General features: G+C 38.9%; 4 protein-coding genes across 6 annotated transcripts; 2 read left to right on the forward strand and 2 right to left on the reverse strand.

Annotated features, from left to right (window-relative positions):
• The first annotated feature begins 3,840 nt into the window (after positions 1 to 3,840).
• LOC109162926 (cysteine-rich repeat secretory protein 3) lies at positions 3,841 to 5,902 on the forward strand. 2 transcript variants are annotated; one of them, XM_019311638.1, is made up of 3 exons: positions 3,841 to 5,207; positions 5,293 to 5,435; positions 5,552 to 5,902. In XM_019311638.1, exons 1-2 carry the CDS (start codon positions 4,445 to 4,447, stop codon positions 5,427 to 5,429), a joined length of 900 nt encoding a protein of 299 aa, XP_019167183.1. In that variant the 5' UTR covers positions 3,841 to 4,444; the 3' UTR covers positions 5,430 to 5,435; positions 5,552 to 5,902. The 2 variants fall into 2 exon arrangements, with proteins under 2 accessions (XP_019167183.1, XP_019167179.1); XM_019311634.1 differs by having other exon boundaries at positions 3,843 to 5,207; positions 5,293 to 5,430; positions 5,551 to 5,902.
• Positions 5,903 to 6,994: 1,092 nt separating this feature from the next.
• Positions 6,995 to 14,989, forward strand: LOC109161618 (pre-mRNA-processing factor 39). Its single transcript, XM_019310104.1, has 14 exons — positions 6,995 to 7,193; positions 7,958 to 8,431; positions 9,175 to 9,278; positions 9,520 to 9,749; positions 10,383 to 10,550; positions 10,932 to 11,289; positions 11,786 to 11,929; positions 12,088 to 12,240; positions 12,347 to 12,463; positions 13,123 to 13,203; positions 13,339 to 13,488; positions 13,715 to 14,011; positions 14,279 to 14,386; positions 14,490 to 14,989. The coding sequence occupies exons 2-14, from the start codon at positions 7,972 to 7,974 to the stop codon at positions 14,586 to 14,588; spliced, it is 2,469 nt and encodes an 822-aa protein (XP_019165649.1). The 5' UTR covers positions 6,995 to 7,193; positions 7,958 to 7,971; the 3' UTR covers positions 14,589 to 14,989.
• Positions 14,990 to 15,149: 160 nt separating this feature from the next.
• Positions 15,150 to 20,729, reverse strand: LOC109161635. Of its 2 annotated transcripts, XM_019310136.1 has the most exons (4): positions 20,723 to 20,729; positions 16,031 to 16,306; positions 15,728 to 15,900; positions 15,150 to 15,610 (listed from the first exon to the last, which is right to left on the reverse strand). In XM_019310136.1, the coding sequence occupies exons 2-4, from the start codon at positions 16,259 to 16,261 to the stop codon at positions 15,481 to 15,483; spliced, it is 534 nt and encodes a 177-aa protein (XP_019165681.1). In that variant the 5' UTR covers positions 16,262 to 16,306; positions 20,723 to 20,729; the 3' UTR covers positions 15,150 to 15,480. The 2 variants fall into 2 exon arrangements, with proteins under 2 accessions (XP_019165681.1, XP_019165673.1); XM_019310128.1 differs by lacking the exon at positions 20,723 to 20,729 and having other exon boundaries at positions 16,031 to 16,926.
• LOC109161611 (MDIS1-interacting receptor like kinase 1-like) lies at positions 17,772 to 21,579 on the reverse strand. Its single transcript, XM_019310092.1, has 2 exons — positions 18,761 to 21,579; positions 17,772 to 18,432 (listed from the first exon to the last, which is right to left on the reverse strand). Exons 1-2 carry the CDS (start codon positions 21,432 to 21,434, stop codon positions 18,014 to 18,016), a joined length of 3,093 nt encoding a protein of 1,030 aa, XP_019165637.1. The 5' UTR covers positions 21,435 to 21,579; the 3' UTR covers positions 17,772 to 18,013.
• Positions 21,580 to 24,081: the final 2,502 nt, after the last annotated feature.

Here is a 24,081-nt window from a genome sequence, read left to right on the forward strand (position 1 = left end):
TGTGTAGGGCACCAGCCCCCAACAGAGATCATTTGAAACTTGATAGTGCATCAAGTGTTTTTTTTTTTTTTTTAACTATATTTTATTTAATTAAATTCATTTTTAATGCACATTGATGCAGTTACACATTGATTCTACAAAATACTATAAGGTACTGGCAGTACTTAAAATGGGATTAAACCTTTTACTGTTAAATTAATTTTTATGGTGGAGTTAAAGTCTTAGACATTAAAGTTATAGCAATACTAATGGTGTCAAGTGGAAAAAAAAAAAAAAAAAACAATAAAAAGAAACATAACAGGCAGGTTACTAGCGACCACCTAATATGCATGCGCTTGTAATCCTGAACAGACTGCCGGTGATAAGCCGGAGGAAGGTGAAGATGAAGTCAAGTCATCATGCCCCTTATGCCCTGGGCGACACACGTGCTACAATGACCAGGACAAAGGGTCGCGATCCCGCGAGGGTGAGCTAACCCCAAAAACCTGTCCCCAGTTCGGATTGCAGGCTGCAACTCGCCTGCATGAAGCCAGAATCGCTAGTAATCGCGGTCAGCCATACGGCGGTGAATTCGTTCCCGGGCCTTGTACACACCACCCGTCACACTATGGGAGCTGGCCATGCCCGAAGTCCTTACCTTAACGGCAAGGAGGGGGATGCCGAAGGCAGGGCTAGTGACTGGAGTAAAGTCGTAACAAGGTAGCCGTACTGGAAGGTGTATTTCAGGGAGAGTTAATGCTTGTTGGGTATTTTGGGGATGCCCTGCACGCGCTTACTAGGCGACGCAACAGTGTTGTATTTCATTTTTTCACTCTTTTAAGAAGAAGAAAAAAAACTTGGACTAAAACACACTTTACTATCCCCCCTCTCTCACACCTCTCATCTCTTCCCCACCTTGGAAAAAAAACTTCCAAGGTAGTACTTAAAATAGACCACCTAATGTGCGTGCCGCGTGCCCTGGACACGCTTACTAGGTAACGCAACAATGTTGTATTTCCTTTTTCTACTTAAAACAAAAACAAAAAAAAAAACAAAACAAAACAAAGCAAAAAAAAAAAAAAAAACTTGGACTAAAACATACGTTACTATTCCTCCCCCCCCCCCCCCCCCCCCCTATCTCTCTCTCTCTCACCTCTCATCTCTTCCCCACCTTGGAAAAAAAAAAAAAAAAACCTAACCTAAAACTCATCTTTTTTCATAAATGGAGATGTTATTATATTACACACTCTAACTTTGTTCAATCATTAACTCGTAAACCACAAATCATTTTTCAATTATATTATTCAATTAACTTTCATTATTTATGCTTTTTATGAGTTAAAAAGCAAAGGCATACAAAAAGGGAAAGTAAGCCGAAAACAAAAGTAGATTGAAACAACAATGGAAACATCGATAAATATCAAATTGCTCAACAATCGATAATACTACATAACATTCAAAGCAAAACACAAAAATGAAACATGTTAGAGAAATTAGATACCTAAATTGTTACTTTGTCGAAGTAAAACCTTGTATTGTTGCTAAACACAAAAATGAAACATGTGAGAGAAATTAGATACTTGAATTGTTACTTTGTCGAAGTACCCCGGTTGTGAACTAATGTAAGAATAAAAGATCCTAATTTTTCACACTGAGAGTCAACAACATCTCCACTAAGATTCAATCTCATGACCTCCCACATGAGAGAGGTCACTACATGCATCTGAGCACAATGTGCTTGACATATTATTATGACTTTGTACTATAGCCACCCCATAATTCATTATATATATATATATATATATATATATATATATATAGTGATTATAAATCTATCTTTTAAATAAAATTGAATTGATCAATAATAAAAATCTCCATATAATTTATTGTTCTCATATGGTATCAATAGACCAAAACGATACATGAGATCCATGGTAAGGGTTAGCAAAATATAGATTAACCGCTCGATAACCAAACTAACCGAAAAAAGTCAATTTTTGATTATTGATGTCACAATTTTTTGATTTTTCGGTTATTCTACGGTTATTAAGTTTCGATTTCGATATATATACATATCCAATACTTACTGCCAGTCAGCCCATTCTGCCATTTGCCCATTTAATGTTTTGACCCAATAAAAAAACACACACACACACACACAAACAAAATCGTGATTCCCTAATCCCTTAGGGCAACCAGAATAGTGGGTTTTGGGGTGTTTTGAAGAGGCAATGCTTATGTGGATGAGAGAGGGTGATTAGAGAGAGTAAGCCTGGTCTTTGCTGAAGGACTTTGGTTTTTGTCAGATATGTGGGCCCCACCAAAAAAATTGACTTGCGTTAGGCGCAAATCTCGCGCCTAACTGGGTGCGTAAATCTTTACTTAAAAAAAAATTAAAATTTGTTTTTGTTTTTGTTTTTGTTTTTTTTTTGTTTTGTTTTGTTTTGTTTTTTTTTTTGTTTTGTTTTTGTTCCTTTCCATCTCATATTCTCTTTTCATAGTCACACCTGAAAAAACTCCTCAAAAACTACAACTATTGCGGATGCTCTTATTCAGAATTTCATATTTGTTTACTACTGGTTATCGGCTTCTTCACTCAGGAACTCACGAAAGTCACCAGTCACCACTTCGTCACTTCCACTATTCCATTCACCAGTTCATTGCGAACACGAGGACGGTTCTCCAAGGTCATCTGCGTTTAGAGGTGTGTGTCGAGCGCGTTCGGACGGTTCGATTTTACATTTTCCTAATCCGTATAGTTTTCTTTTAATTATTTTAATACCTAGTCCATTTTGAAATTAATGAAAACACAAAACGTCAAGTGTATTGCTACGTTTGCAATTTACAACGGTTTGGACTTTGGAGCAAATAATCGCTGAGTTACCAAATGTATTTTTCGGTGTACGTATGGCAAGAGGAAAAACAATATAAAATATATGTTTCAGGACATCGATTTAGTGTATGAGAAATCTCACTTAAAATATGTTCATAAGTGTACAATTTTATGTTGAGTATCGTCGTATCGGAGTTTTTTTGAAAAACAAAGAAATATATTAATTCAAATCCAAGAATAACGCATTACAAATGATGGACGGAGGGTTAGAAAGCCACTCCAAACAACCAGACATAGAAACAGACTATCATGCTAACAAGTGTGCTGCCTGATTCGCATATCGCTTAACAAAAACTAAACTACTATGAGTAAACATACTCATTAAGTTTTCAATTTTCGACAACACTAAAAGAAAGGAATAATCTCCCAAATTGGAGTTGAAACCTTGTGTAGCTTGGAGAGAGTCGGTCCCAATAATAACCGTGTCAATGTTGAGGGTTTTGAGCCAAGTAAGAGATTCCCGAATTGCTACTGCCTTAGCTTCCTTAGAGTTGTAATAGCCCCTCCACTAAGACACTCTTGCTGCAACAAATTGGCCTAGTTCATCTCTTAGGACACAACCAAAACTCATGTGGGCACTTTGCTTGTCAATGGCCGCATCCACATCCAACTTAAGGAATCCTTGTTGAGGTTTAGTCCATGTATCAACAGTGGTGATCCTCGTTGCTGCTTGTTGTCTGTCCATTGTAGCTTCACACCAGGCTAAGTAAAAACATCACTATATCAGAGTTATAAATTAAATTTGCTCATTTTTGGGACGAGTTCATAGAGACCATAATTTAAAAAAAAAAAAAAAAAATTCCCAAACAAGTGTAGTGCGTCCATTGCAAATCAAAATGATTCATAAGACAATAGAATAGATTATAGAACAGAATATTCGTTACATATACTGTCTGTCGAGCATCTCGCTGGTGCCACGCTGCCCACGCGGCCCACCCACCCTCGTAGCGTTTTCAGTTTTCTCATCAGACCGTACGGCGCCATCGGCACCGGCACACTAATCCCCGTCCGATAATCCCAGTCTAATCATTATCTTCACGCGTAAACCTCAGTCAAAACCCTTTACCACAATTCTTAATAACTAATTAATCGCCGAACAAACCAAAAAAGTTGTCGCCGGCCGACAAGCAGAGCCCAAGATGTCATTTGGTTCACTTGCAAATTAGTGCATGGTATTATCATTAGCGTTTGGATTAAAATAATTGAACGGAAAACAGCGTTCTTTAGTGATCTCTGTCGAGCATTATTGTGATCTATGATTAATCATTTGCCAACTATAGTGTTGGACATGGAGCTAAGGTACTTAAGGAGAAAGGCACTCAATTACTAAAAAGGGTCTTCCCCAGAAATCTTTTTCGGTTTTTCTTTCCCCACAAGAGACCTTTTTTGACGCCAGAGGCCCAGAGCGCTCCTCTTGATAAACCCCCACAATAAGCCAATTCTCAGATACCCATCATGATCATTTCTTGGGTTGTTCTTGTTGTTCTAGAAAGAATCTGAGAAATCGGCGGTTTTCGTTGGGGATTTTCCCAGAAAAAGGTGTGATGTTTGGAGTGATATCAGAGGATTGAAATGGGTCAGTCTCGAATTCTCTCCCCATTTTCTCTGGTGTTTTTGATTCTTGGTTGTTTCTTTGTTGTTGGGTACTGTTCGGATTACAAGGAATCGGTGTTCAAAGGGTGTGCGAACCAGAAATCCCAGGATGGAACTGGGGTTTTCTCTCAAAATCTGGAGACCCTGTTTGAGACTCTGGTTTCCCAATCCTCCGCCGCTAAGTTCTACAAAACCGCCGCCACCGGCGGCGGCGGCGGCCAATCGAGCATCGCCGGGCTGTTCCAATGCCGGGGCGACCTCTCCGCCTCCGACTGCAGCGATTGCGTGCAGAAAGCCACCGACATGTCCAAGAACCTCTGCGGCGACTCGATCGCGGGTAGAATCCAGCTGGTCGGGTGTTACATCAGGTACGAGGTGTCCGGGTTCCGGCAAGTCGGCCCCACCGAGCTGCTCTACAAGCTCTGCGGGTCGACCCAGGCGAGCGGGTCCGGGTTCGACGATAGAGTGGAGACGGCGCTCGGGGAGATCGCCAAGGGCGTGGAAACCGGAAACGGGTTCTACACCGCCGGCTATCAATCGGTGTTCGTGCTCGGCCAGTGCGAAGGCGATCTGGGAAGCGGCGGCGACTGTGTGAACTGTGTGAAAAACGCGGCGGAGAAGTCAAAGAGCAGCTGCGGCTCCGCCATTTCCGCCCAGATATATCTCCAACAGTGCTACATTAGCTACACTTACTACCCCAACGGCGTTCCCACTAAACCATTCTCCTCTCCTTCCTCCTCGGGTAACCCTCCAAAATTTAACAAGATTATCCTCTATATTCATCCTTAAAATACCCATTAATGGCGATTCCATTCATCGGATTATAGGGACAACACATAACACTCAAAAGACAGTGGCAATCATCCTAGGAGGATTGGCCGGTGTGGGTTTGGTTCTTGCTTGTCTGCTCTTCACAAAATCAGCTTTCAAGAAAAAGACCCATTCCAAGTACTATGGAGGATAAATAAAGGCCAGTAAACCCTTCTAATCTGTTTCTGTTCTTTCATTTTTCTTATCAAGATTCACTTTATTACATATAATAATGAAGCTTATATTGATGTTGTGTGGTGTTATTCTGGGATTTAGGTAACTGAAAAGAATTGCAGAAGTTGAATCTCAGGGCCTCAATGATTGGGGAAGAGTAAAGAGAAAGGGGGAGAAAGTATATGCATCTGCTTTTATTCACTTTGAGATTGCTCCTGGGAATTTCCTTCTGCTCCAAGTTTTGGTCATCATGTTTTCTCCCCATTTCTTTTTCTTCTTTTTTTCCTTTAGTAGTTTGGACAGCTGCCTCTCTTAGGAAAGCAGTATTAGTGGTTTTTTTCTTTCTGATGGAGACATGAATGTATATCCAGTATCAATAGATTGGTTAATGGAAGATGACATATGATTCAAAAGATAGTAATATAGTAGTGTATGATCCTCTTTTTCTCTTTACATGGGGTCCGGGGCCCAACTAATCCATGAGATACTATTTTTTTTTTTTTTTTTTTTGAAATAACACTGAAGATTAATTCATTTTCAAGCATTTGTAGTTTGTATTTAGATGACACCTCTATGACTCCTTTTTAGGGAGAGTTGCAGGATCAAATCAAATTCATTTCCATAGTAAAAATATTACAAATAACATTTTCATAGTAAAAACATTACAAATAACTGAAGGTTTGTGAACCATTCCGAACAATCTGACATAAAAATAGACTACCTAGCTATCAAGTGATTTGTTTAATTTGTGAATTATTTTACGAAAGATAAACTTACATGGTCATAGTTGTTGTCTTTCAACCAACTCAAAGCTTCCCTAATAACCATTGTCTCGGCCTTTCTTGATGCGAATAATCCACAATATTGCTCCCCTCTTGCTGCAACTAGGGATAACAATGGGTTGGGGTGAGTCATGAAGGACTACATTCATCATTCCACCCTCCTTATATTTTCTCCACCTACCCGATCCCACCTTGCATTGGTGAACTTTTTCAAAATCCACCCCCTACTCCACATGGTGCAAGTACCACCACTTATCATTTTATTAATTTTTTTAAAAAATAATATTTAAATTACTTATGCATAATAAAATAATAAAATTCACTACTTATACTAAAACATAAAACAATATAAATATTCAAATATAATAACTAAATTGTTAATTTCTAAAAATAAACATAGTAATTTAAATATAAAAATACTAATAAGTTACCCAAAATTATTGAAATTTTTATAATTAATTATATACTAGTACTACTTATTTTACTATTATATATATATACACACACTCACATGGTGAGTTAAGTGAGGTTCTAGACGGATTTTATACATAAAACTCAAATTCAATTGGCCTAGCACGTGTTTACTTTTTTTAAGACCCACATATTAATTTGCCCAACGGAAAGTACCATGCTGGCGGCATCCACATTTAATTTTAAAGATTTCCAATTACTCCTTATTTATTTCGTGGGCTTTACCCAATATCGAATGAACCCGGCCCAATGGTCCGTTTGGGCAACACAATCAGGTTCACTTAGCCGCTCTAAACAACAGTAGCGAACACACATCAACACTTCCCTACCTTCAGAATAAGTCCCGTCCGATTCATCTATCCTCCACAAATCGAAAACCCTCGAAACTCAATAAACCTCAAAAGGCAAACCAATACACATTCCTGCATCCGCTACACACTGCCGGAAGCTCTCCTTCAACCGCTCGTCGCCGCCGTATCTCTCGGTTCCAGGTAACCTTTTGCAGTCGGTGCATACTAAACGCTCTTCAATAACCGGGGTTCCTGAAACCCTAGGCGCGCAGCACATAGATATCTAGGGCTTTGAAATTAACTAGCGTTTCTAATTGTTGCATTTGGTGATGTTCTGAAAAATTGAATATGAATAATGAATCTGTATGTTGTTTTTCTCACTCGTCTGCTGAGATTGTTGAGCTCTAGGTGGTTCTAAGAGGAATTTGAACGTATGTATTAGCTATAACTACTAGCCATTATGCATCATAGACGATAAATTGTGGTTTTCAACTCATAGTTCTGAAATTTAAACGGTGATGCTGATTTGAGTTGTTATCTCACAAATTTTACTCCATTTGCCTTGTTTTTCTCTGTATTCAGTGACTTAAATTTTCAATTGAACCTAAACTTCAGTTAGGATTAATAATTAGTGAAGTATGTATATTTGAAATTGATGAGGCAACCACTAGCTCATGAAGTCATGTTTTGCCTCACTTTACTAATTATATAGATCAAGGCCTTAAAATTTATGAATATCATTTGGAGGAGAGAATAAGCCCCGAGGTATGACCAAATGAGTATTGGATTGTAGACTGTACTGGTTCTCTATTGATCGGAGCCACCCCAAGATGGAACTCATGCATAACTACTATGATATATTCTTCGGGGTTATATATGAAACTAGTGAACTGCCAATTTCTGGCTCATGTAACCTTATGACATCATGCTTCAATATTCCACTTATCTCATGAAATTGCACACAGGTCTTCTCTTAGCAATGGCTGACCATGGCACTGTGGTGACTCAATCATCTGCTGTGATGGACTATGTATCAGCTGATCATAATAATGCAGGTTCAAATGCGTCTGATTTGGAGAACACTGGCAATCCTGTGGCTCCTGATACCTCTATATCTACTGAACATTTAGGGACTCATACTGGTATTGGAGATCCTGTTACATCCACCTCCATTATGGACTCAACTCGCAGTTCTACTGTTGCTGCAGATAGCATTACAGATTTGGCTCAGCAGGATACCCCTACGGTTGTGACCTATGATACCAATGAAAATGTTGGTGGACATTTGGATGCATCTCAAGTTGCATCATATGCCACTTCTATAAATGGCACTAATAATGAAGCAAGAGATGTAGCATCCACTGGTATTACAGAAAATGGAATTCCATCAGACAATATTCATGATTCTGCCGCAATGCACCAGCCAGTGGATGGATCTGGTACGGTTTGCAATCGATGATATGCTAGTGGCATTTATGTTGTCATTGTTTATTTGGTGATCATGTGAATATTTAATCAACAGATTAACTGTAAATTCAATTGTGTAATTGTGTGAATGCACTATGTTATCATGCATTTATGAACTCTATAGCTAGAACATATTCATTATGGAATTTTAAGGACATCTTATCTATGTGCTGACCATTGGCAGGGGGCTTTTTTTAATAGTTTCTAGCATTTTCTTTTATAATAAACTGTATGCACAAAAACTTACGGAAACTCTCATGGGTTAGCATTTCTTCGTTTTGGAAACATTTCCTCCCAAAAATTTACGTAAGCACCTTAAAACGTTTTAGGGTTGTTTCCCTAATTTTTAAAAATTCAAATATTATTTCCTTGGCAGAAACTAGTAAATAATTAATGGTTTCTACATACGTAAAGAAATAATATTTACAAACACATTTATATTTCTACATTTTTCTTGGATTTCATATCACGTGTTTCCCCATTTCCTGTTTTCGTGCTACCAAGATCATAAGATATTAAAGTTTGAGTTGTGATTTGTACTGGTGGACAACTATGGCCTTATTTTATGGTTCTTTACATTCCTATTGAATTAAACATATGCAAATTTATTTTCTGCACGAAATGTTAGCTTCTTCATGGTCTTGTTTTTACCTCTGGCACTTTAGCTGCTTAAAATTTCAAAATGTTTTAGACAATAATTTATTTCTGTTGATAGCTTTATCTGCTGAAGAAGAACGACTATGGAGCATAGTGAGAACAAATTCTCTAGACTTTGGTGCATGGACTGCTCTTATAGAGGAAACTGAGAAAATGTCAGAGGTATGCTTTACTGACCTAACAATTAGGTATTGTTACTCAGCTACCAGTATTGTTTGCATGGCCATCTCACCCTCCTCCCAACCTAAATAAACACAATTAAAAGAAAAGAAATAAGGAAGAAACTCAGGTGTGGAGAATGGGTGCCTGCATGATCCTGTTTCTGTTAGTTTCTTATAATCAATTTTAGGTCTGCGGTTGTTCTTTGTACTGGTATATGGATAATTTTTTTCTATATGTGCAGGGAGACATTATGAAGATTCGAAAAGTTTATGATGCATTTTTGGCCGAATTTCCTCTTTGTTATGGTTACTGGAAGAAGTATGCGGATCATGAGGCACGTATTGGTTCTATGGATAAAGTTGTTGAGGTCTATGAAAGAGCAGTTCAAGGAGTGACCTATTCTGTAGATATGTGGTTGCACTATTGTGTATTTGCCATAAACACATACGGAGATCCAGAAACTATTAGAAGGTAATTTGCATTGGATATTTTCATTTATTAGTTTTATTGGGAGATTATCAGCAGAGGAGATCATTTTTCAATGGTGTCCCACTCTCCCAAACTAGAGTGTGTTTCTGTTCCCCTCTAATCTGATTTCAGCATACTTGCAACTGTGCAACAGCTGTTTCTCACGTGTATGGCGTAAAGGTTTGTTGGGAATGCACAGCAGTGCTAACGTGTGATTCTTTGGCTACACTATCCGGTAGCTGTCTGAATTTATTTAGGGTTTAATTCAATTATATGGCCTTATCTCCCCCCTTATATTTTCCATTCTCCTTAGGGCTGTGTCATAGTCCATGTAGTTCTCCATGATTTTTTGCTGTTTTTAACGCACATGAGGTGCATCAATATACAATTGCTGCTGAGAAGATCCATCCAGTAAGGCTAAGATGATGTATGAGTGCTCTCTTTCACAGACCTGGTATGATAGTGTTGAGGAAGGTAAATGCAGAGTATTTGTGCAAGTTTGGAAGTATCCCGTTCTTGAGTGAATCAATGCTTCCTCTTCAATGTCCTTGCTCTTGTAGTGCATTTGTCGTTTCTATTACCTGTTGAATGTTGATAACTTGTAATTTTACCATTGCTGTTCTTCTGTTACTTTAGGTTATTCGAAAGAGCATTAGCTTATGTTGGATCAGACTACCTATCATTTCCTCTGTGGGATAAATACCTTGAATACGAGTACACACAACAGGCATGGTCTCATGTTGCTGCAATCTACACACGCATTCTAGAGATTCCGAATCAACAATTGGATCGCTACTTTGAAGGGTAATTTCCTTTTTCTTATTTTTAAAAAAGTAGTCAACTGAAATATGGCTTTGTATCTTCCTGTTTGCACTAGTTTCTTGGTTCTCATGATACTGAAGGTGAAGTTATACACTTCCTTATGACCTTATTTTTATTTGTATCATCTGTCTTTTACCATTACCCCTAATGAACATGAAATAAGACATTAATCATGGGGTTCTGGCTCATTCAGTGGATTAAATGATCACTTTGGACTTTTGGTAGATATGAAGGAAATGCTAACTATATGTGGAATATTTTATGCAATGTACAATTAATTCACTTAACAATACTGTGCTTATTTTTTTGGCTGCCATTGCCATAAAAGTGATTTCTCTTTTGATGGTGGTAATCGTTCCTCAGTTTTAAGGAGCTAGTAGCAAGTAGGCCACTATCAGAATTGCGTACTGCTGAAGAAGCTGCTGCTGCAGCAGCAGCTGATTCTGAAGCCAGTGGTGAGCAAGTTGAAGGAGAGGTTCATCCTAATAGCGAGTCTTCTAAACCTGTAAGTGCAAGCTTAAAAGATGCCGAGGAGTTGGAGAAGTATATCGCCGTTAGAGAAGAGATCTATAAGAAAGCTAAAGAGTTCGATTCTAAGATCATTGGTTTTGAAACAGCTATCAGGAGGCCCTACTTTCATGTGCGCCCCCTTAACTCAGCAGAGCTTGAAAATTGGCATAATTTTCTAGACTTCATAGAAGGAGGCGATGACTTTAATAAGGTATTTGGTGAATTTTGTTATTTTCGATGCATTTCAGTTTCTCTTGATTTATAGCTTTAGTTGTCCTCGTTATGTATTGAATTACAGTTAAGTAGTATGCCGCATCATATGCTTTATTGGCTAAACCATCGGATGAAGCATCTTTAAAACGGGATATTGAACTTGGACTAACGCATGGACCATCCAATTTGCTTTCTGTAAGGCTAAGTACTTCAAACCCTCATTGTGAATCGACCTTCTGGGTTCATGATGTGTTGATGGTGTAATACTTGCTTTAAAGTCAAAATGTTATGCATGCAGGTGTCTTATCTTCCTAACCATGTCAGGCAAGGATGGTCCCTCGTTTCATATTAGAGGGGCCTCCCTGTTTCGCCCAACGGAGTACTCGTTATGCATTTCTCCTTATTTCTATTTGTTTTAAATTTATTAATTAATTTATTTTGTATATTTGACAGGAATTTTAAATTCTGATCCATGCATTTTTTGTGCAAACCAGGTTGTCAAGCTGTACGAGCGATGCCTGATTGCTTGTGCCAACTATCCTGAATATTGGATAAGATATGTTTTGTGCATGGAAGCTAGTCAAAGTATGGATCTTGCTGATAATGCCCTTGCTCGCGCTACTCAAGTTTTTGTGAAGGTGTACACTGATGTTATATATCAACAATTTATTGTGCTCTTTGTTTAGTAGGGTTCAATTATCATAGTGCTGTGTACTTGTGATTGCTTTTACTTATTGATTTAGTTTTACTCCCCTAGTACTTCCTTTGTGTTTTAATCATCTTTTAATTTATCCAGAGACAACCCGAGATCCACCTTTTTGCTGCTCGATTTCGGGAGCAGCATGGTGATATTCCTGGAGCTCGAGCTGCTTATCACCTGGTGCACACTGAAATTTCACCTGGGCTTTTGGAAGCGACCATTAAACATGCCAACATGGAACATCGACTAGTAAGAAAATTTTATCAGCATGCTTGGGCTTTTATATCCTGTGTCCATACCGCTGTTTATTCTGTTATATATATATAAAAAATATATAAATTCATCTGTACTGCAGGGAAATCTTGACGATGCCTGTTCTTTATATGAACAAGCTATTGCAATCGAAAAAGGAAAAGAACATTCACAAACATTACCTCTGTTGTATGCCCAGTACTCTCGGTTTCTATACTTGGTACATCTCTTCTCAACCTTTTATTCTTGAATGTGTTATATCTTATACTTTTTTGCTACCTTTTCCATTTTGTTTATTTCTGCAATTTTAAGACACTTGGACACCCCCTCCCCAATTTCAGCCTGCTTGATGTTTCTAGTCAACAGTTTTTAACATATTCATGGAATTTTGTTGCTACAATAGTCTTGGGCCTAATAATTGCTGGCTTAATTAGTTCATGATTGTATATAATTTTTGCAATTTCTAGTTATATTAATTCTGCAAAGAATCTTAAATAGAAAGATTTTGAATTAAATGGTACATGTTAAGTGCATCTCTCTTGTGATCATGATGTTCATCTCTCTTTCTTGAATAGTATGTGAGAAGCTTGAATATATAGTTGTGTGCCAAACAAGTTTATCGAGCATCCACATTGATTTCAGACATGGCTTTCTTTATCAGTTTATAAAATTGTTTCCATGCCTGGCAAATTTGTTGGTAGCCAGATATATGCCCTCTTGCTTTCTTTCATTTATGCCCTCCCTTTTGCAAGAGAACTTGGTAGTCATACTATGTTTGAGCCTCCTCCTGGATCCATCATAATTGTTGCATTATTAGCTTGTCTTTAATCTTTCTGATTTTTTGTTTTTATTTGCTCATTGTACAATAAATTTGTGAAGGTTTCTGGCAAAGTAGAGAAAGCTAGAGAAATCCTTGATCAAGTGGTTGAAAATGCACAATTGTCTAAACCACTACTTGAGGTATTCCTCTCTCCCCTTACCTGTTGCTTTATGCACACACAGATGACCCAGAACATGCTAAAATGATAATTGAAGTTCCCCCATTTTTTTTAGCGTTAATTTAGCTTTGTTAACCAATTGATGCTTGGGTTGCAGGCAATCATCCATTTAGAATCAATTCAACCACAGCCAAAGAGAATTGATTATTTAGATTCATTAGTTGACAAGTTTATAGTTCCTACAATTGATACTTCTACTGTTGCAAGCATTGATGAAAGGGAGGAGTTATCTAGCATCTTTTTGGAGGTAATTAATTATCTGTTATGTACTTATGTTTTACTTTATGTGCTTTATGATTTGAGTTCAATTCCTGCATATGAATTTTGCATTATATTTCATAGATGTGATGGGTCTCATTACTACTTAGACTCATCTGGTTACGGTTTGCTATAGATTTCTTACAATTTGTTTTTGTTTGTTTGTTTTTGTTTGTGTGTGTGTGTGTGTGTGTGTGTGTGTTGGGTTTTTGCAGTTTTTGGATCTTTTTGGGGATGCGCAATCAATTAAGAAAGCTGATGATAGGCATGCCAAGCTCTTCTTACGAAACAGAACCTCTTCAGAGTCTAAGAAGCGACATGCTGAAGATTATCTAGTTTCAGACAAGACAAAGATGTCGAAAGGTGTTGCTCCTGCGGCTGCTGCATCCGTAATGGGCTCATATCCTGGTGGGCAGAACCAGTGGCCTGGGGGTTATAGCTCACAGCCTCAAACATGGCCACAAACAACTCAAACTCAAGCCCAGCAGTGGAATCCTGCCTATACCCAACAGGTAAAGTTTCTTCTGCCAAGTATATAGATTGAGCAGCATAATGGGTGTTAGAAATCTCAATTCTCTTTGCTCTTTTTTTTTTTTTTTTGGGTAGGGGATTTTAGTTGGGATGCTTTGCCAATAAATACAAAAGCAAAGCTGGAAGGATAATTAGTATAGCTTTTTTATTTAATAATTAAAAATATAAAGTATAGTTAGCTTAATATTGGTTCAACATTTTGGTGGAGAGCTTGTGACTTCATTTTGTTTTTGCTGGAATTATTTTAGGCTGCATATGGTGCTTATTATGGAAGCGGTTATACACATCCACAAGCACCTACCTCTGTACCTCCAACTGCACCTTATGGTGCTTATCCTTCAACATATCCAGCACAGGTAAACCAATCTGTACACCTTTGTTATAATTGCTCAGAAAATTGCAAATTTTAATGTTTTCTGTTGTAACGATTTAACTTGTGATGCCATTCCCTCACTGCAGAATTATGCACAGCCAGCTGTTGCTGCAACTTTGACTCCTGCACAGCCAGCTCCAGCAGCTGTTCCTCCTACGGCCTATTATGGTGGTAGTTACTATTGAATAGACTCAAATTTAGCTGATTGAGTCAATTTTGTTGGCCTAGAAGAAACTGAGCCCATGAGTTTTTTGGCGTGGATCTAGTGGAGTTGACAAGATTTCAGGACACATGAAACTATGAGGCACACTAGTAATCTGTTTAGATGAATGTGGTGGCTTGTGAAGTTGTATTCTAGTTATTGCTCTATTTTATTTTTAGTTGTTGCTTAACATTTTCTTGCAGTAGGTTGGACAAGTAACTACTTAGGATGAAACATATTGCAAGACATACAATGATTCTGTGTTTGCTCAGAACCCTACTCGTATCACTGACCCATGCTTCCCCATTCTGTGAATTATAAGAAAATCCTTAGGTTATTCTGAATTGGATTTTCTTCATGTGTTATACAGTTCATCTTTATTTATTCTGCTTCTGCGAACGGTGCATAAAAATCTTATAGGAAACCAATAATGTGCCTCCAGATATTTTATAATAAATATCTTACGCAGAGTTGATGGCCCTGTCTGATAGCTCTTCTTCCAATTTGTTGTTTAACATTACTTTGCCAAAAAAAAAAAAAAAACAAACAAACGTTGCTTGTTTATGTTTATTTCCTTGAGATATTTGTTGTTTAGGTGCACAGGACTTATTTTAAGCGGTTGCTTTTCTCATGTTTCTCCCTCTGATATACGGAGTAGAAGATCTCGTACGCACTATATTTGTTTCAAAGAAATTATGGCACTACCGAAGACTAGTGTTTATATGAACATCTTTTAAACGTATACGGGAATGAGTTTTGCTGCTAATCTTATACAATAGTAAAAATGCAGCAGCTAGGAGTTAGGTAGCTGGAAAAAAGGAGATTTCATAACTAATAAAGTATGAGACGAAGTCCCTCCCTCCCTCCCTTGGCTTCTAGCAAGCAAATGCAGAAGCCATTGGTCGTTGTTGATGGGTGATTGTGGGTGGCATATCAACTCCATCATCTTCTTCCTCGTTGTCTTCCACCTCCCACAGAAAACTAGCGTATGCAGCTTCAACATGACTACAAAAGTAAAAAAACAATAAAGGAAGGAACTTACTATTAGTCGCCAGTAATGGCAGATGCCAACTAATGGATTGGATGTATTTATTTGAGCATACAATACAATACAATACAAACCTGTCTCCTGCAGCGGCCTGAACCGCCCGTTCAAAATAGCTGGTGGCGTTTTCTGCATCGCCATGGACCTCCCAGATAAGCTTTGCGTACTGTGATAGAACTTCCCCGTCAGCCGGGTCCGCTAGAATCGCCCTCGAGTAATATTCCTCTGCTTTTTTAGCATCCTTCTTTGTCTGCTCGTCACGGATCAACAATCATTACATCAAAGGTTTCATCTTTGTATTGTAGGAACATTTACATGGCAATATAACTGAAGGAATTAAAATGTAATTTATATAGTTATATACACTACCCAGTACCCACCTGGTATAAGAACTGAGCGTAATTCCTTAATAGCAGAGGATTGCCTGGATTCTCCTCCACCATTTTCTTATAATGCTCTTCTGTACTAATCCCAAAGCTGTCACCGCCGTCAAACCCACCCCTTCCGCCGTCGCTTCCTCCGGTAGGATACCCGCCGCCGCTACCAAATCCAACGCCGGCGACTTCCAAAGCTGGGAATTTGCTGAGACACCATCTCAGTTCCTCACTCATGCCGGGGTTAGCGCTACCAAACGCCTCCCATTCCTCATCACTCTCCTCGTCTTCCCCGTGACTCCTCGGACCCGTCGCCGAGAAAGACGGAATGGCTTCCAAGAACGACGCGCGTGGCTTGCGCGCAAATTTTCGCAGCGGAACTGCTAGGCTGAATTCATCCGCGTTGTTGCACAAAGCATCGGCCGTTAAACCTTCCAGATTCCCCTCCGACTGAGCTCTCCGAAACCCGTTACCGGAAAACGGCAGGCTAACTGTGGGAGAAGAATTGAAAGAAAGTTTGGTGAACCCGACATGGGCATGGTTTACAGAGATCGATTTCTTGTGATGATGAGCAGACGATGGTGTCTGGTTTGGGGTTATGCTTTCTGGTAATTGGTGGTGGTGGTGGTGGTGAAGTTGGCCGCCGCCGCTATCTCCATGGGAAGAGAGCAGGGATCCAAGAATCGGCGTAGAAGAGCTCCTTAACATCATGTTTCAATTCCGAGGAAATGGGGAAGCTAGTGAATCAAATAAAGGGTAGAGATACACCCATCTTATAGGATGTTTCAATCGTGATCATCAACGTTAGTTGCAGATATTTTGGGGGCGGTGAGATATATAAAATTTCAATGGTGGGTGGAGAATGAATTGAAGCGAGAAGGCGAGTTGGCGATGAGACGAAATAATTAAGAATAATATGGATCAATCACACGCGCCGGCCAACGTCCCTACCTTGCTAACACGTTTTCCAATGTTCACGTGTACCATGCTACCATATTCATGGATGACTCTCCTAATACTTTCTTATTTATATTTGTATTTCATTATTTCGAAGTATATATGCATAATATCATTACTCAAAAACCATTTTTTTTGGGTGTAATCAGGATTTCTACCGTCGGATACAGTGACTAATACCCTTGCTGATTAAAGATTGACGAGTCCTTTTCACTCAACCACACATAGGGTTACCAAACTTTCCTTTTGATTTAAAGGAAAGCCGGAAGTCAACAACTGCTAGCTGAAACTTATATTATGATTCTAATTAGCTTTATGCATTGCATGTAGGAGAATCAGTTTAGATTATCTATAGATGACCAACTCAAACTAAAAATATCAATAAATAGTTACGTTTCTTATAACTAACCAACTTAAGTCAAAGAAGGTCAATAAACCATTATGTTGCATATAGCTAAAAACTAGCTCAGACAAAAAAGAACAACAAACAGTTACATTGCCTTAGTTGACTGGCTCAAATAAAAAGGTTATCCTAATACACAATTAAGTTGCCTATATCTAATCGGTTCAACCCAATAAGACCAATAAAAATTTTGTATGGATAAAAAAATGACAGTTGAACTTGAAACATTGTGTATACCAAATCAACTCCCACATGAGTTGCTTTTGTGTCACCTAAAATTAATGGTCGTTGCCTTTAGTGATTAGTCCGTGATTTACAGCAACAAAAGCTAGCTCATATGGTTGTAAATTAACTCATATTCTCATCATTAAACGTTAATACTTTAGGTTTCAGCTACCATGGGGAGATTATTATTATTTTTTCTTCATTCTTTTGCGTGACTATAAGTCTATAAGTCACAATCTACATACAATGTTAATTGCAGGAGGAATGGTTACATCAATGCCATGCTAGACATGCATGCATACAGATTCTATAGTTTACAAAACCAATAAAGAATTACGTACAAATTAAAACCTTAGAAAATACATAAAATTAACACAAGGAATTAACGGTTTCCATTCCTCTTCTTACATAAGGAGCCCATTTACAGGCGACGTGCTAAACACCGGCGGCATGTCTTTGTTTGCAGCGCCGCCAGCTCCGCCGCTGCTGCTGCTGCTCTTCCGCCGAGGTTTGGCTTCTCCGAGCATGGTTAGAACATCCCTCATGGAAGGTCTTTCCTTGGGAAGCTTGGCTGTACAGACTAGGGCAATTCTCAGAACTAGCATCATTTCTTCTTGGACATGTTTGGTGTTACCTACGCTGGGGTCTAGCGCCTCCTCTAATGATCTGTTGTCCCTGATTTTCATGCGAATCCATTCTACTATGTCAACTGATTCTCCGAATTCCGGCTCCAATGGCCGTTTTCCGGTTATAAGCTCCATGAGGACAACCCCGTAGCTGTAAATATCGCTCTTTTCATCAACTTTCAGTGTGTACCCGTACTCTGCACAGAAGGTGTTTGATATTAGTTCTGATCGAACCAAGAGTGTTGTTTGGGAAAGGCCAAGTCCAACACCAGATGGTTAGGGGATTATTGGACTTAGGCTTGAAAATGTGGTGGATATAAGGAAATTTATTCGCTACGAGCTATAGTTTTTTGGTATAGTGGTAAGCGCTAAAGCAGGTTTGAATTGTTAAGGCTAGCAGGTGCTGGGGAATTATTGGACAGAGGTTGTGAAGGACCAAGGTGGTCCAGCACTAGTTGCATAGGAGATGTATAAAGAAAGTTATAACTGTAGTGATAAACACTTGATCCTATATATAAAACTCACCTGGGGCAATGTATCCGTAAGATCCAGCGACCATGGAGACTGTCTCATTCTTGGTAAGCATGGTTTTGGCCAGCCCGAAATCTGCAATTCTTGCTTCAAGATTTGAATCAAGTAAGATGTTGTTTGATTTGACGTCGCGGTGGATGATGGGTGGATGGCAATCATGGTGGAGATATGCCAGGGCTTGTGCTACCCCGAGCGCAATGTTGTACCTTGAAACCCAATCTACAAGCAGTCTGCCTGCTTGTTTGCCATGCAAAGCTTCCCAGAGGCTCCCATTTTGCATGAACTCATATATTATCATTGCTTCATGATCATTGTACAGGAATCCTAGTAGTCTGACAACGTTTCTGTGTCTTAATCTTCCTAGGACGTTAACCTCGCCCACCAGATCTTCACTTCCTGCAGATCCCATTTCAATGTCTTTTGCTGCAGATTTCCATAGTTTCTTGACTGCAACAGTGGTGTTTAGCCTCTGCATTTCAGTCTTGTAAACTACTCCGGTTGCTCCCATTCCTATCACGTTTGAGTCTTTGATGCAGGCCAGGATGTCGTTGCTTGTGAATCCTAGTCTCTGGAATGCCATCAATCTCCAGGGCCATTCCTCTTTACCTGTTTTGAATCTTTCCTCGAAGCAGCTCCCATTCTGGTACCATCTTTTGTGCAGGAATCTGAGCCCGAAAGCTGCTGAAACAATGGCTAGAAGTGCTGTCATTCCAATTAGCCATCCTGCTACAATGTGCTTCGTGTGGAGACTCCTCTGCCTTGATACATATGCTGCATTCTGGGAGCATGGAGGAAGCACTCCTCCACAGAGGCCGGGATTGCCTTGGAGATCATCGGGGTTGATAGTCCTGAGCATCCCGTTTGCAGGGACAGGGCCATCTAGGTTGTTGTAAGAGACATTGAGCATTTCCAGGGCTGGGGAATTCCCGAAGTTGTAAGGTATTCCACCTGTTAGGGTGTTGTTTGACAGATCAAGAACTGCTAATGTGGGCATGCTGGCAATTGGTTCTGGGATTGGGCCACTTATTTGGTTGTTCCTGAGATTCAAGGTCACCAGTTTCTCACATGAAGCAATGCTGGCTGGAATGTTTCCAGTGAGATAATTTGAGGACAGATCTAGCACAGAGAGGGTGGGGCAATCCTGGAACTGTTCTGGGATTTCTCCTACCAAGTTGTTATCCGAGGCAAGGAAGTTCTGCAGAGATGGAATGGTGAGAATGGAGGAAGGAAGAGAGGATTGGAGATGGTTTTGGGAGAGATCAATGAAAGAAAGAGAGTCAGAAGAGGCAATGTCACTTGGGATTTGGCCTGTGAGACTATTGTTGGCAAGTTCAAGCCTCTGAAGATCACCTAGTTTGCCAAAACCAGCAGGGATGGCCCCCGAAAGAAGATTATTCTGCATTCTAACGCGAACCAGGGAATCACATCTGGATAAACCAGGTGGAATTGGACCAGAGAATGCATTGTTGAATAGGATGAGCTTAATGAGGTTACCTTTGCTGCAAAGCCCTGCTGGGATTGGACCAGAGAACGAATTGGATGAAACGTCGAGCCATTCTAGTGGGGAGTTCAGGCCGAGATCAATTGGCAAAGAACCCGAAAAGCTGTTGTTCCAGAGCTCAAGAACTTGCAGTTGAGTCAAGTTTGCAATTCCATCAGGTACTGAACCTGATAACCGGTTTCCCATCAAGTTCAAGAGCTCCAAGTTCTTGAGATTGGCGATTTGTGGCGGAATTTCTCCTGATAACATATTATCAGAAAGATCCAACTGCTGTAATGCAGTCATGTTCCCAACCTCTGCTGGAATCTCTCCTTCAAAACTGTTCTGGTACAAGAAAACAGTATCGAGCAGCTTCAGATTCCCTATTTCAGCTGGAATTGACCCTCCAAGATTCCCAACAGCCAGGTCAAGATACCTCAGATTGGTCAGATTCCCAAACTCTGCTGGAATTCCACCTTCAAACTCATTGTACCCAAGAACTATAGTCTCCAGTGACAAAATCTCTCCCAGCTCTCCTGGAATCTGGCCAGTGAGATTGTTCCCAGAAAGCCCCAAGAACTTCAACTTCTTCAAGTTCTTGTATGACTTTGGAATTGCTCCCTCAAAAAAGTTCCCCCTGAGATCCAAGCTCTCCAGCAAGGATGCATTGCTAAGCTCCTCAGGCAGATAACCCGAGAAGTTGTTACTCGAAGCGTTCAACGATACCAATCCAGCAACCCTTCCAAGCCCAGCAGGAAAGCCATCAACAAAGAGGTTCTGGCTCACATCAATTCTCTGCAGGGCACTGAGATTAAACAGAGATTTCGGCAACGAAGACGAAAACCCATTGCAGGATAGGTTCAGAGAAGTTAAGCTTTTCAGTTTATCAATATGATCCGTCACTCTGCCACTGAGATTCATGTGGGAAAGATCAAGCTCCTCCACAGCTCCATTAAAGCTGCACTTCACTCCTCTCCACCTGCAGTGACGATCAGAGGCGTTCCCGGGCAATCCCCAATCTCCAAGCTGGCCCAATGGATCAACCAGACCGGCTTTTATCAACAGCAAAACTGCCCTTTCATCATTGCCCTCCTCAACTTTAGCCGAAACAACAACATAGTTGTCCCAGCCAAGGTGGCAGAAGTACAAGGAGAAGACTATGAACACCACTGTAACATCCAACTTCATCTTCTTTTTTGTTTTTCCTGCTTACTTAATCTGATGATATCTTACTGTTTCATGATTAAGGATGGCCACAACAGCGAAGAAAGGCCGATGATGGGGCCAGTGAGGAGAGTGAGAATGGAGAGAGCAGTGTATTATATGAAAAGTTGAAGGAAGGAAAAGTGGGGATGGTAGTGATGAGATTTAACAATAATGCACTGCTCTTCCGTACTGAAAATCACATGGGGATTAGAAAATTAATCAATGATTAGAAGGGTCGTGAGATCTTGGGTTCAGCAACGTTGTTGCAGTTAGCTAGCTGTTGATCTGCAACCTTTTGGAGTTTAACGTGGGTGAGTCCGACATGAAACATGGGTGGAATGTGTTCTTCTTTGCTTTTCTTTATGCTCATAAACACTGTCTCATACCCTTCCTTCCTCCCTCCTTAATAGTCAACATGCTGCGTTGGTCAAATTAAAGATTCCCACTCGAAGAAGATCAAGAGTTTGAACTCATGCACATACAATAACTATGGCTGCTTCGAGTTGGACCTGACCGAGCAAATGCTCGGTCAATTTTATCTCGTTGAATACAAATACCTGGTAGGAGCATAAATAGTCAATACCGCTTTTACTGGAGATCGAATTAATAACCTCCCAAATGAGAGAGCCACTAGACCATAAAATCATTGACAGATAGTTGGCTGTCTTATTTTAATTTGCTTCCGATGAGATTATTTTGATTGGTAGATGTCTTGTAGCAACAACTAAAAAGAAATTTACTGGTAAATTATAGTTTTTTTAAATAATAATAATAATATTTTCTATGTTTTTTTAAATAATAATAATAATATTTTCTGATTGATTGATTGTTATAAGTTATGGAACTTTTCAATTAATAATCAGTCAAGCTCAATACACGAAGTAGGTTAGACAAAATTTTTATTGTTATAGTGCATGTAATGGGGTGTTGATGGAGCAGAGAAGGCAAACACTACAAATGGTGGAGAGAATGGGGCAAACATGGTAGAATAATCAACGCATCAATCTGGGTAATTATCCTTAATAATTTAATGAAACATTACTATTTAACAGAATAAACTGCCAATTTTCACATGCAACCATGTGGGCAAAAGTAGGGCAGATTAAAACAAAGCTAAATTATTAGTGCTGTGTCACTATGCCATGTGCACCTAGCTACTACTAACTACTAAGTAATAGCAACCTCAAATAGAGACCATTTGTGACAAACAACCCCCCTCCCCTCCCCCCCACCCCCCACCCCTTCCCTCTCTCTCTCATTTACAGAAAATAAAGTCCATTTCGTGATAGACCTTAATTGATAAAGAATTACAAATAAGTAAAAATTAGTCTATGTTATTCTTAGTAAAGGCTCCCGCAGAAAGTCGAATTTAGAATATTATGATTAACAATTAAACTCTCTTATTGACTCGGATAGGTTGTCCCTTGATCTCTTCAATTTTTGTCTTGAACAAATTGTGTATTTATTATTTTACAAAATTACTGAAAAATATTTTATGAAAAATGAGGCCGAAAAAAAATCTAATATTTGGCGGAAGGTAAGAACTATCTTTTTCTGTTTGGCAGAAAGTTAAGAAATTGCATTTTTATGTTTGGTTAATTTTCCTGAAAATGAACGTAACATATTATTCGTTATAACAACAACAAGTGGTTGTGGTGGTGGTGATGATGGTGTTTTTGGTGGTGGTGGTGGTTATGGTATAGTAGTTATGGTGGTAGTGGTAATAATATTATGGAAAAACAAAGAATTCAGGAAATGTGTTCCGACTAAAAATTTAGAAAGACATTTTTTGTGAAATTTAATTTTTTTTTTTTCGACTCTATTTTCGTTGAATATCCAAACATAAGAAAATCCAAAAAATGACTTCTGAAATTTATTTTTCGAATTTCTAAATAGACCTTTAGAGTTAATCTTAGAAATAATCCTAAATATGATCAATTTAGCTTCAAATTAATTAACCTAGACCTAAGACAAACAGTTAAATTGTGATGAAACCATGAAGGTAAATAAATGACATGGCGATTTTTACTTGAAATAAATCAAATAGGAAAAAAATGTAAATCTATTTTGTTAAGTCAACTTTACTATTTTCTTTCTATATCATATTTAGTAAGATTTTTAGCTTGGCCTTCTTCCCTTGAATAACTGATTAAACACTTTTAATTGGTCAATTGATCGGAAAAATAGAATGATATTATCACATCATATGAACGCTAGATATATACCTAGTAAATCTCGATATACTAGATACTTTTTGTTGTTGTAGTTAATACATAGACAAACACGTATATAGATACACCAATGCATATATTGGTAAATAAGAGTAAAAGATGACATATTAATAATGTATATGTGCATGTTGGTACTTGGATCTGGAAAAGAAATAAACAAAATGCAGAAAGGTAGAGAATACACGGAGATGGAAGTGAATGATTGATTGAGAATAAGCTAAGGGGGAATGCATGCATGCATAATGCACATGGGCTACGTACATAGCGACATGGCCAACCTTGCATTATACTGCAATTATATTAAATCAATGTATGATTGACAAGCCTGCAGAAATCTACAAGAAACATGCTAACACCTACCATCAAAAGAAAATTATATATACCCTAGTTGTTAATCT

Source organism: Ipomoea nil, unplaced genomic scaffold, assembly GCF_001879475.1.
Source record: "Ipomoea nil cultivar Tokyo-kokei standard unplaced genomic scaffold, Asagao_1.1 scaffold0302, whole genome shotgun sequence".
Lineage (NCBI taxonomy): Eukaryota > Viridiplantae > Streptophyta > Magnoliopsida > Solanales > Convolvulaceae > Ipomoea > Ipomoea nil.